The sequence below is a fragment of the Odontesthes bonariensis genome, chromosome 6 (assembly GCF_027942865.1).
Source record: "Odontesthes bonariensis isolate fOdoBon6 chromosome 6, fOdoBon6.hap1, whole genome shotgun sequence".
Classification (NCBI taxonomy): Eukaryota; Metazoa; Chordata; class Actinopteri; order Atheriniformes; family Atherinopsidae; genus Odontesthes; species Odontesthes bonariensis.
Genome location: NC_134511.1, coordinates 36,584,114 through 36,596,194, shown reverse-complemented (window position 1 = coordinate 36,596,194; position 12,081 = coordinate 36,584,114). Strand labels below are relative to the sequence as shown.

General features: G+C 41.3%; 1 protein-coding gene across 1 annotated transcript; it reads left to right on the top strand.

Annotated features, from left to right (window-relative positions):
• The first annotated feature begins 2,782 nt into the window (after positions 1-2,782).
• Positions 2,783-11,203, top strand: LOC142383049 (E3 SUMO-protein ligase ZBED1-like). The gene is made up of 4 exons (XM_075469166.1): positions 2,783-2,951; positions 3,012-4,018; positions 4,119-4,301; positions 10,760-11,203. Exons 1-4 carry the CDS (start codon positions 2,783-2,785, stop codon positions 11,201-11,203), a joined length of 1,803 nt encoding a protein of 600 aa, XP_075325281.1.
• The last annotated feature ends 878 nt before the right edge of the window (positions 11,204-12,081 follow it).

Genomic DNA, 12,081 nt, shown 5'->3' with positions numbered 1-12,081 from the left:
TATGCAGCTAATAGCATCTGCAAGCACTTATCTCTGCCAACTGGGCTGTTGGAGGTGTTTGCATGTCCATGAGATGGTTAGCTCGCTCATTTTAGACCAAAACCCCCAACTTCAAGCTTCCTGAAGAACAATGAATCTGCAAATTCAGTGCATTTCATCAGGATAATGATTCATTCATGGTTCCAGAGTCAAAATGGTCAGTCTGTCTGTGTCGTTAGCTCTGCAGCTAATAGCTCGGTCACTGTCGCTAATGTAACGGTAAATAGCATGAGGTATGCGAGTGGACACCTCATTTACTGTAACGCCAGTGTTGTGTACTTATTTGTTGTTTTGATAGCCGTCCTGCTGTTGGTGTTATGGCTCGCACGATATCTGCCTTTACCCTGATTGAAATGACTCGCGCTACGTGCATCTTTGCAAACCAGAGCAATCAGATGAGAATGTCAAAATCCTCCCTCCTGCTTTCCCCTTCACGCACGCCTTTTTTGCTGTGTCTTGTGTAGCACTTGCTTGATGTTTGATTGTGTTAGGAGAGTTGTTCAGTAACTAGTTCGTCATATTGTCAAAATAAGCTCATATCAACAGGTTTCGCTAGTTTTACGGCATAGGGCTGCCATGCCATCTACGTGCCATAGCGATTCACAAAACATTTGCGCAAGGTACCACGGGCATAAGTAAGGCCACACCCCACTAAACAGCTCATTCTGAGGATCCTAAGGAAAGCTCATTTTTGGGACTGGCTGTAATTTTGCACCAAGGCAGAATTTTGGGGAAAAAAAACTCAGATACAGTATTAGGGGACCACTAAAGCCTATAAAAATATATAAAAGTCTCCATTTATTTTCATGCCATAGGACCTTTAAAGGAACAGTTCAGGGTTTTGGACATTGTGTTGTGTGATGTAATTATGAGTACTTAGTACCTGACCTGCAGTAGGCAGAGGTCAGAGCACTCTCTGTTTGCAGGAGTAAGTAGGGAGTAATTCTCAGTAGGGGATACAAGCTACACAGCTACTGAGAGAAGGGATAAAAGCGAATTTCCAAAAATTCGAGGACCTGAAAAGGTTCGTTAAACGCTCCTGAGCTTGTAGATGAAGCAGCATCATGGTTCCAGGTAATGTGAAGCAGGTGCTGCTTGTACAAGATGTAAACCAAACATAGCCTACTTTTAAACATGTTATCTTATGATTATTATTGGGGGTTTTATACATGACACAATGGATCTGCTTTTGAATTTTCCTCTGCCATGAGATCCAGGGCTATTCAGAAAACATTTAAACTGTGTCAAACCTGAGGATTGCAATTGTCAATATCCATATCCTTAAAGTCAAGCAAACGCAAGATGAATATTATTACCTCCGCCAAGGAGGTTATGTGATCGCCCGAGTTTGTCTGTTGGTTTGTCTGGATGTTTGTCTGGATGTTCGTTCGTCTGTTCGTTCTGCAATCTTGCGACCTGCCACAAGGTGGCGCGACCTCCACAAGGTGGCGCGACCTCAAGGTGCCAAAGCCAAACAGAGCCAAAGCCAGATAGAATGCATAGTGTGCGGATTGAATGCATATTGCGTGGATTTGCTGTAATTAGCACAACAAAAGATTGCAACGGCAAGCCAGTGTGCATAACTGCATATAGCGTGCCCAAAGCCAGACAGAATGCATAGTGCGCGGATTTACTTGCACGGCAAGCCAGTGTGCATAACTGCATATAGCGTAATAATAACGGCGAACACTGCTTCCCGACAAAACATTATAATAATAATAATAATATTGATAATAATTAATAACGGCGAACATTGCAGTTGAATAATGAATAGGGAGAAGGGAATGCCTGTTCTGCTGACAGCGCCAAAGAACAAGTAGCCCACATCAGGAACGTATGTCCATACATGGCTCGCTATCCACAGGTAGGTTGGCGGTTGGCGGAGGTCTGCACTCTCTGAGTGCATTTCTAGTTATATATATATATATATATATATATATATATATATATATATATATATATATTATTATATTATATATGAGTGAAGTGGAAAAGCGTAGAGAATTTAGAACGGCAGAGACATACATGTACGTTACGATTAAAAACACGCTATAGCCTACCTCTGCGAGACAGAGAAGAGATGTTGCAGTGCAACACCTGACAGGCACAACTAAGATAAGTTAGCTACATAGTTCTGGTGTCAGAATAATAGAGCAGTTGCTCAAGGTGGATATTTCTATTTTATTTCTTGATTCTTTCAAAAACCTTGTTCGTGCAGTGAAGTGCTGCTCTGTCGGTGCATGCACTGTCAGCCTCCTCATTTTGTGAAACAATGTCATCTGTTGTCAGTTTTTCACTGAGTGAGAAAATGTATCTGTTGCATGAGAAATAGGGAAATTGCATGAGACCCATGCTCAATGTGTGAGAGTTTACAGCACCCCCAACCCTAACCCAATTATGCCATTCTTTAAACCACAGGCTAAGGAGAAGGAGTGGCAGCTTTCTCCCAATCAGGGTTAGGAAACAATCCTGTACCAAAGATTTGTTGTAATTCTTGAATACCTTGTTTCCAATTAGGGTTGGTAATGAATAATCGATGATCGATTATTTGTTTGTAAGAATTTATTCGACTAAAATTCTAAGCCTAATAAATAATCGTTCTGATCGCGCGCATTATGAGAACAGCTATAACTTCCGGTATCTTGCGTGACGACAGACGAAACCGGCAGGTGGCGGTATGCGCAAGCACAGCGTAACCCGCCAATAACTCAAAGAAGAAAAAGAAGACAACAGACGAGCTGTGATGAAGCGGGCTAGGAGAAGTACAGTGTGGGACCATTTCTCTAGAAAAGACGATAAAGTCCAATGTAATTATTGTGACGCCCTGTTTACCTACCATAGTGCAACGTCTCCACTAATATATCATCTAAAAAATGTACATACGAACGTTAATTCCGGCGAAACCAGCTCAAGCGGAGGGCAGCCAACCATTCAGGCTACACTGGCTAGGAGGATATGTGATGACAAGCGAGCGAACGAAATCACCAAACGCATAGTGAATATGATTGTGAAAGATATGTTGCCTTTAAGTGTGGCTGACGGCGAGGGTTTTCAGGAACTTATGGGATTTATTGAGCCAGGATACCGTATTCCATCCAGAAAAACGTTCACCAACCGCTTGGAGCAACAGTATGCTGAGAAGAAGGCAGAGTTAAAAGAGAAACTTGCTTCTGCCGACGTCGCTTTGACCACTGACTGCTGGACTGCTTTGACTACGGAGAGCTACATTACAGTGACATGCCACTACATTGAGGAAGACTGGCAAGTGAAGTCGGCAGTCCTTCTCACAGAGAGTTTTTCAGACAAACACACTGCCGACAATTTGGCTGAGAAATTAAAGGAATCTGTGGATGATTGGGGGCTCGCTGGCCGAGTAGCTGCTTGCGTGCATGACAACGCCAGGAATATAGTTGCGGCAAACGATCCCACTCGAGTGAGTTGGCAGTCACTCCCATGCTTTGCACATACTTTACAGTTAGCTATCAATGATGGCTTCGCTCTTGACATGCATAGGGTCATCGCAGCAGCTGGGAGGTTAGTTAAGCATTTCCACCACAGCACACCTGCTACCCGCGCACTGGAGGCAAAGCAAGAACAACTACAACTGCCAAAACACCGCCTGATCCAGTCTTGCAAAACCCGTTGGAATTCGGTCCGTGACATGTTCGAGAGGTTAATGGAACAACGATGGGCTGTCACTGCAGTGCTGTCCGATCGTACAGTGACTAAAATCCAAAATGCCAGAATTCTCGAGATGAAAGATGAACACTGGCAGTTAATGGAAGACTCTTTACCTGTGTTGAAGGCGCTGAAGTGTGCTACAACGGTATTATCTTCAGAGACAGAGGTCTCAATCTCCAGCACATATCCCATTACCTTCAGCCTGATAAATGCTCATCTTAAGAGTGATGATGGAGGCCACCCCAAGATTGAAGCGTTCAAGAATGAAGTGCGGTCTCAGCTGGCCAAACGAATGAAGGTAGGCCTGTGTTTGACGTTGCTGCTACTAGTTCTAGCTATTTGTCTATAGCTATTGATAGACCAGCTCCAATGTTCTTATTTTTTGTGTATCTCTGCAGGTCGATTCGGACAACTTCCCAATGATTGCTATGATCTTAGATCCTCGCCACAAACATTTAGGATATCTCAAGCCTTCACAAAGGTTGACTTTGAAGAATGCAGTACTGGATATCGCAGCCACCACTACTGTTGAGCAGAGTGATGCGGCTGACAGCGCAGGATCACTGGAAGTGCTACTGCAAGTGCCATAGCTGCGCTTTTGGGTGACAATTACACTGCTAGTCCAAATGAAGATACGGAATTGGATGGCTATCTCAAAGACCGTCCACCTCCCCTGGATACAAACCCACAGACTGGTGGAAAAATAACGCAGGGAGATACCCAAGACTGGCTAAATTGGCACAGCGCAATCTGTGTATACCGGCGACCTCCGTCCCATCTGAACGAGTTTTTTCAGCTGCCGGACTGACAGTAAATCGATTGCGCACACGCCTTACCCCAGAACATGTCAACATGTTGATTTTTATGAACAAAAACACATAGGTGAGTCTGTGATATATAATGTATGCAGGCAGTTGTTTATTAGCCTACGGTTGCTTGTTAGCCTACTGTTGTTTGTTAGCCTACGGTTGCTTGTTAGCCTACTGTTGTTTGTTAGCCCATTTCTTACCTTACTGTAGCCTGTAAGGTAGCCTGCATGTCGCCAATACGTTGGCACGACAGTCAGTTATAACAATTCAGTGATATAATATGGCAATAAGCCAGGTTTTGATATCATTGTGTATTTATGTCCAGTTTGATGACCGTCAATTTCATTCATAGCCTACGGTTACGTAATCTAAGTTAAAACTCAATTGTCAAATAAATCAAATCAAATCAAATCAAATCAAATTTATTTGTATAGCACATTTCATGTACAAACAGTTCAAAGTGCTTTACATAAAATAAAAGCATTGCAGCAGGGAGTGCAAGAAGCATTAAAAATACATAAAAGAATATAAAGAGAAACAAGTAAAATCATTTAAATGAATTTAAAATTAGGCAACAGTCTAGATAAGTTAAAAGATATTTCATGCATAGACACATGAGAAAAGAAATGTTTTTAACCTGGATTTAAAAATGTCTACATTTGGTGAAAGTTTAATCTCCAGTGGCAGTTTGTTCCACTTATTTGCAGCATAACAGCTAAATGCTGCTTCTCCATGTTTAGTTTGGACTCTGGACTGGACCAGCTGGCCTGAGTCCTTGAATCTAAGTGCTCTGCTGGGTTTATATTCTCTGAACATATCACAGATGTATTTTGGGCCTAAACCATTCTGGGATTTGTAAACCATCAGCAGGCTTTTAAAATCTATTCTGTGACTGACTGGAAGCCAGTGTAAAGATTTTAACACTGGTGTGATGTGTTCAGATCTCTTAGTCCGGGTTAAAACTCTAGCAGCAGCGTTCTGGATGAGCTGCAGATGTTTAATGCTCTTTTTGGGAAGTCCAGTTAAAAGAGCGTTACAGTAATCGAGTCTACTGGAGATGAATGCATGGATGAGTTTCTCCTGGTCTTTTTGGGAGAGGAAACCTTTAATTCTGTTGATATTTCTGAGGTGGTAAAAAGCTGCCTTGGTGACAGCTTTGATGTGGCTGCTGAAAGTCAGATCTGAGTCTATCAACACTCCGAGGTTACCAACTTGGTCAGTGATTATAAGGTCCCGAGTCTCAAGATATTTACCAACGCTGACCCTCTTCTCTTTGCTACCAAACAGAATGATCTCAGTTTTGTCTTCATTTAATTGTAGAAAATTCTCTCTCATCCAGGTGTTTACTTCCTCCAGACACTGACACAGTACGTCTGCTGGGCTGCAGTCGTCCGGTGACAGAGACACATAAAGTTGTGTATCGTCTGCATAACTGTGATAATTGATGTTAAAATTCTGCAATATCTGACCCAAAGGGAGCATATACAAGTTAAACAGAAGAGGTCCAAGAATTGACCCCTGGGGGACTCCACAAGTCATGGCCACTCGCTCAGATTCATAGCTGCCAATAGTAACAAAATAACTCCGGCCTTCTAAGTAGGACCTGAACCAGTTAAGGACCGCTCCAGAAAGTCCAACCCAGTTTTCCAGCCTGTGCAACAGGATTCTGTGATCTACAGTATCAAACGCAGCGCTGAGGTCCAACAGAACCAGGACTGAAACATTACCAGAATCAGTATTCAACCTAATGTCGTTTAACACTTTGACCAGAGCTGTTTCAGTGCTGTGATGACGTCTGAAGCCTGATTGAAACTTATCAAGACTTCCACTTTCATTCAGAAAGTCATTGAGCTGGTTAAATACAACTTTCTCAATAATCTTGGATATAAAAGAGAGGTTAGAGACAGGTCTGTAGTTGTTCATCATAGAGGCGTCTAGAGTTCTCTTCTTTAGGAGTGGCTTAATGGCAGCTGTCTTTAGTGACTTGGGAAAAATGCCTGATGCCAGTGAGCTGTTAACTATTCGTAGGAGATCACTTTCTACTGAGGTAAAAACAGTTTTTAAAAAGTCGGATGGTATTATGTCCAGAGAACAAGTTGTTGATTTCAGCTGCCGAACTGTTTCCTCTAGGATTTTTAAATTAACAATATTAAATTGTGACATAACGTCAGAGTTATTTCTAGGTTTTAGACACAGATTAGTTTTCTTGTTTGTCTTTGTTGCGTTAATGTTTTGTCTAATTGTTTTGATTTTTTGGCTAAAAAAGTTGGCAAATTCATTGCATTTCTCAGTGGAGAGGAGGTCTGGGTTTGACTGTTTAGGAGGATTTGTGAGTTTTTCAACCATAGCAAACAGAGTTCGAGACTTGTTGACATTCTTATTAATCATTTCAGATAAATGCAGCTGTCTGGCCTTGCACAGCTCATTGTTATAACTACGCAGGCTTTCTTTGTATAGCTCATAGTGAATCTGAAGCTTTGTTTTCCTCCATTTACGTTCAGCTTTCCTGCATTCTCTTTTCAGGTTTTTGACCGTAGTGGTGTTTCTCCATGGGGTTTTCTGTTTGATCAAGGTGCTCTTGATTCTTATCGGTGCAACAGCTTCCATTACATTAAAAATTTTCAAGTTAAAATGATCCAGCATTCCTTCAACCGACTCAGCGCTCATTGTTGGTAACATAACTATGGCCTCCCTAAACTGAGCGCTTGTTTTCTCATTGATGTACCTCTTCTTAACTGAGAAGCTGGTTGTTTGAACATTCTGAGTAATATGTAAATCAAATAAAATACAAAAATGGTCAGACAAGGCCAAATCAGTAACAACAACAGAAGAAATATCAACACCTTTAGAAATGACCAGGTCCAGAATGTGACCTCGAAGGTGGGTTGGTTTGGTTCTGTTACATGCTGCCACAAACCAAACATGTCCAGCACAGAAGAAAATTCTTTGGCAGTACCATCCTTCATTTTATCCATGTGAATGTTAAAATCCCCGGTCAAGATAAAATGGTTAAAATCAGTCGAAATAACAGACAATAATTCAGAAAAATCATCAATAAAACTTGCACAGTATCCTGGAGATCTGTAAATGATTAAGAACAGGATTTTAGGAACACCCTTTAAAATAAAACTCAGATATTCAAAAGAAGTGAAATCACCAAATGATATCTCTTTACACTGGAATGTATCTTTAAATAAGGCAGCCTCCCCCCCACCTTTCCTCCCATTTCGGCATTTATCCATAAAACTAAAGTTTGGGGGAGCTGCTTCATTAAGAACAGTAGCACTTGTGCTCTCTGTTAACCATGTTTCTGTCAGAAAAAGAAAATCTAAATTGTGTGAAATTATGAAGTCATTAACTAACAGTGACTTATTGGACAGAGATCTAATATTAAGTAAGGCTAGCTTTGTGGAGTTTACACTGGTCTCTGTTGTATTCTGAGTTGTACGTGGTACCGTTAACAGATTAGATAAATTCACCCAGCAGGTTGACTGTTTTCGATTCCTTCTTTTACTAACTAATACAGGAATCCTATTGGGCCCCAGCTTGTTCTCAGAACAGCTGTCAGAAGTCGGACTTCTATAGCAGGGACCCTGAACACATCATGGCATGGTATCTTTGGTTTGAACAGTGCTATCTTTGTTTTGAACTCTGGGCTAATTGCCGCCAGCGTTGAGCTGAAGTTTTACAGAATACAGTCATTAGACCGTGTTATTTCTTAATGTCATTATTTTCCAATGTTATTATTATTTTTCAAAGGTCTAGTCTAGCCTGTAGCCTACTTTTTTTTCAAAGTGATCAGGCAGTGATGCGTTTGCATAGCCTACTTGCTAAAAATCCGTCGGATGCCATAATGCACTGTGAAAAACTAAAGTTGACTACTAAATGGCATATTTTCTTAATAAACCTATTTTTGATAAATCAGTCCTGTCGTGTGCGTGTTTTGACCTTAATTTGTGTTGGGGTGATGGTGAAGGCAAAACCATGTCGATGGCTCTGAGCGGGGTCAAGTGACGTCATGCTTTAGTTAATAATCGATTAATTGTTTGATAACGTTATCAATATTCGAACATGAAAATTCCTTAAAAGTCCCAACCCTATTTCCAATATCTCTAACCTTAAGTGGAAATCACAAAAAAAACTTCTGTTTGTTGTTGTGTATCATCCACCTGCCCCTCATTCTATCTAAATAATCATATTTTTGTATCTTCCTTAGTGCTGGGTACAGGTTGAGTAACTTTAATGGGTGACTTTATGACATTTATATAGCTGTCGAAAATGACGGCCGGAATATCATTTTTAATTCTGTAAACTGTTTATCGTATCATCTCTGATCTTGTAATAATAATAATAGCTTAACCCATCAATGTGGATTTCAGACCCAAATCCAACCAGACTGTTAAAATATTTTTTTCCCAATTTTTTCCAAACTAACACTCCAGTATTTGATTTGATTAAACCTCTAATTAAACCATTACTTTAAAATAAATCTAGACTGTTAACTGCTCTAGACATACATCCAGTCTCCCGTTTATTTCTAAAGTTCCTGAGTCAAAAATTTTGGAGCACAACTTTGTGTTAATGTACATAGAAATAATCTATTTTAGTCATGATTTAGTGCACATTATGGCACAGAAACAGCACTGGTGAAAGATACCAATAGCCGCTTTCGGACTGTAGGAACCTTTGGCAGTTCTAATAACCTTTTAATCCGCGGGGCCGTTTTCTCCCGTGTTCGGACATACAGGAACTCGGGGCTTTCTCCCTTAGTTCCTATAACTATTTAGCTCCTTCTCCAAGGTCGGGTCTTTTCATAGTTCTTATAGAACGAATCTAACGGAGGTGTGTGGTGGTCGGTAGCTACGCCCCATGTCATGCTATCACGGCTGAAATGTTTCCTCATATGACACAGACACAACCGGCGGGTGTTTAATAAGTTAAACTTACACTGGTCTCATTTGTCTGCAGCGCTCTGCTCTCCTTTCTTCCTTCATGAAATGAAAAAGTATCGTCTCCTGACTCTCTCTGTGAGCTTTTCCAGCCTCGATATTAGACGCCTGATGTGATTGTCCATGATTAATATCACCATCATGCAGATCATAAACACAGTGGCCTCCCTGCTCTCCATATTAGCTTCTTGGTGGTGTTTTTTCTACTCTCCTTACTTTTACCGTTTTGTTTTGTGTTTGAATGTAGCGCTAAACGGCTAACGGCTAACACGTCACTGAAGCAGACGGCTGCGCGCGGCGCATCAGTCCCTATCAGGTCCCGACTCATGTGCGAATGCAGACTGAAACAGTTCCGCTGGGGAAGGATAGTTATCAGAACGAAATTCGAGGAGGGTAGTTCTGATAACTACTTTCTTAAAACGGTCTGTCCGAAAGCGGCTAATAATCTCCTCTTGGCTTCTGATGGTGGACTCATGTCCAGTGCTTGTCCTGTTGGATCTCAGTGCTGAATTTGGTACAGTCTATCACAGCATACTCTGACAGAGGCTTGAACATGCTATTGGGATTAAAGGAACTACAATAGGCTGGTTTAAGTTATATTGGATAGATTCCAGTTTGTGCATGAAACTGATGAGTCCTCCACACACACTCAAGCTTGTCATGGAGTTCCGCAGAGTTCTGTACTTGGACCTGTTAGACTACAAACATGTCTTAAAGACCTGAATGACTGAATTTTCTGCTTCTGCTAAATTTACCTCAGGAAGGTGGCATCATCTTGGTTTCCTGTACTATCCTGATGAACCTTGGAGTTATTTGTGACCATGGTCTGTCTTTTGACTCCCATATAAACAGGTTTTTAGAAACACCTCCTTTCACCTTTGTAATATTAAAAAGTCCGGAGTGATGCTGAAAAACTGCTCCATGCATTCGTTACTTCATGATCGGACTGCTGTAATTCTTTAATGTTGTCTTGTCCAGATAAGTCTCTGAAAAGCCTCCAGCTGATCCAAAATGTTGCAGTAAGAGAGATGAGAACTAGCTGGAGATTTATCCAGTTTTAGCTTCTCTTTGTTGACTACCTGTTCAATTCAGAAAGGAATTTAAAATTCTTTTCCGCACACATAAAGCTCTTAATGACCAATCTGCATCATATTTTAAAGTTCTCATTTTCCAAACAGAGCACTTCACTGTCACACTGCAGGTTTACTTGTGGTTCCCAGAGTTTCTAAAAGTAGAATGGGCAGTGCTTTAAGTTATCAGGCCCCTTTTGTGATTACCCAGTATTGGGTTTTGAACATCAGCTCCCTCATCAAAAAAGCCGAGCAGAGGATGTACTTTCTGAGGCAGTTGAAGAAATTCAACCTGCTAAAGGCGATGATGGTGCACTGCTATTCTGCCATCATCTCCTCCATCCTCATCTCCTCCATCACCATCTGGTACGCTGCTACCACAGCCAGGAACAAGGCCAGACTGCAGCGTATCATTCACTCTCCTGAGAAGGTGATTGGCTGCAATCTCCCAAGTCTCCAGGATCTGTACTCCTCCAGGACCCAGAGGCGTGCAGGCAAGATTGCAGCTGACCCCTCCCATCCCGGACACAAACTCTTCGACCCACTCCCCTCTGGCAGGAGGCTGCGGTCCATCAAGACTAAAACCTCACGCCACAAGAACAGTTTCTTCCCCTCTGCAGCTGGCCTCATAAACAAGACCAGACTTCCCCACTGACACAGACCCCCCACCCACACCACCCTCTACACATTACCTTAATGTGTACTATCTCCTCCACGGACTGCACAATGCCTGTACCAATACCTGTACATACCTGTACAACACCATTCAAAGGATACCAGCTGAGACAGGAAAACACAAGTGAGGAAAGGTGTGTCATAGTCATTTAATTTAGAAATACATTCTCCACTCTATAAGAAACGCAAAGGTCTGGACCTCAGTGATCTCTTGGCTTACCGCAGGCATATTTTCAATACAGACAAGAAAAACTCATTGATTTGCATGTGATTAACTAGAATCAATTATTTTCAAGATTTGAAATTCTGTTTTAGACACCAAGTTTAGAACAACAAAAATAGCATCTATTTGGTATTTTTATCCTCTCAATTATCCAAAAGCTGCTTTAAAACAAGGTAATAGAGAAAGATTTACATGGCTTCTCTCAGTGACTTTCTTTTCTTTGAATAAGTTAAAATCAGTCAGTTTCCAATTATTTGACACACAAACAGTTTGAACATTCATTGAAATAAATATTTATCAGTGATTTGGTTTCATTGAAAGTTTGTATATACATCTCATATAAGTCTACCACACACATACACACATGCGTCCACTGTTGTAGTAGGAGTTCCATCCTGACAGCGCTATGATGTGAAAGTTTCAGTGCTATAGAGCACAACACAGTCAAAGGTAGCAACCTGTCAGTCAGTCAGTGCCAGGTGCCAGCATGAGACGCCACTGATGGCTGTATGGGAATGACTATCACCCTGATATTTTTCATTACTCTTCATTTTATAGATAAAATAGGATGTGCTAATCCTAAAGCCTAGTTAGCATAGTTGTTAACTTAACACACCCCAAATTCATGCACAAGT

Bases quoted from the DNA above. Each gene is read 5' to 3' on its own strand.
- LOC142383049 (XM_075469166.1), top strand. From the start codon at position 2,783: ATGAAGCGGGCTAGGAGAAGTACAGTGTGGGACCATTTCTCTAGAAAA. The intron at 2,952-3,011 runs GCGGAGGGCAGC...ATGACAAGCGAG, and splicing joins TTCCGGCGAAACCAGCTCAA to CGAACGAAATCACCAAACGC. The intron at 4,302-10,759 runs GTGCCATAGCTG...GTGATTACCCAG, and splicing joins CACTGGAAGTGCTACTGCAA to TATTGGGTTTTGAACATCAG.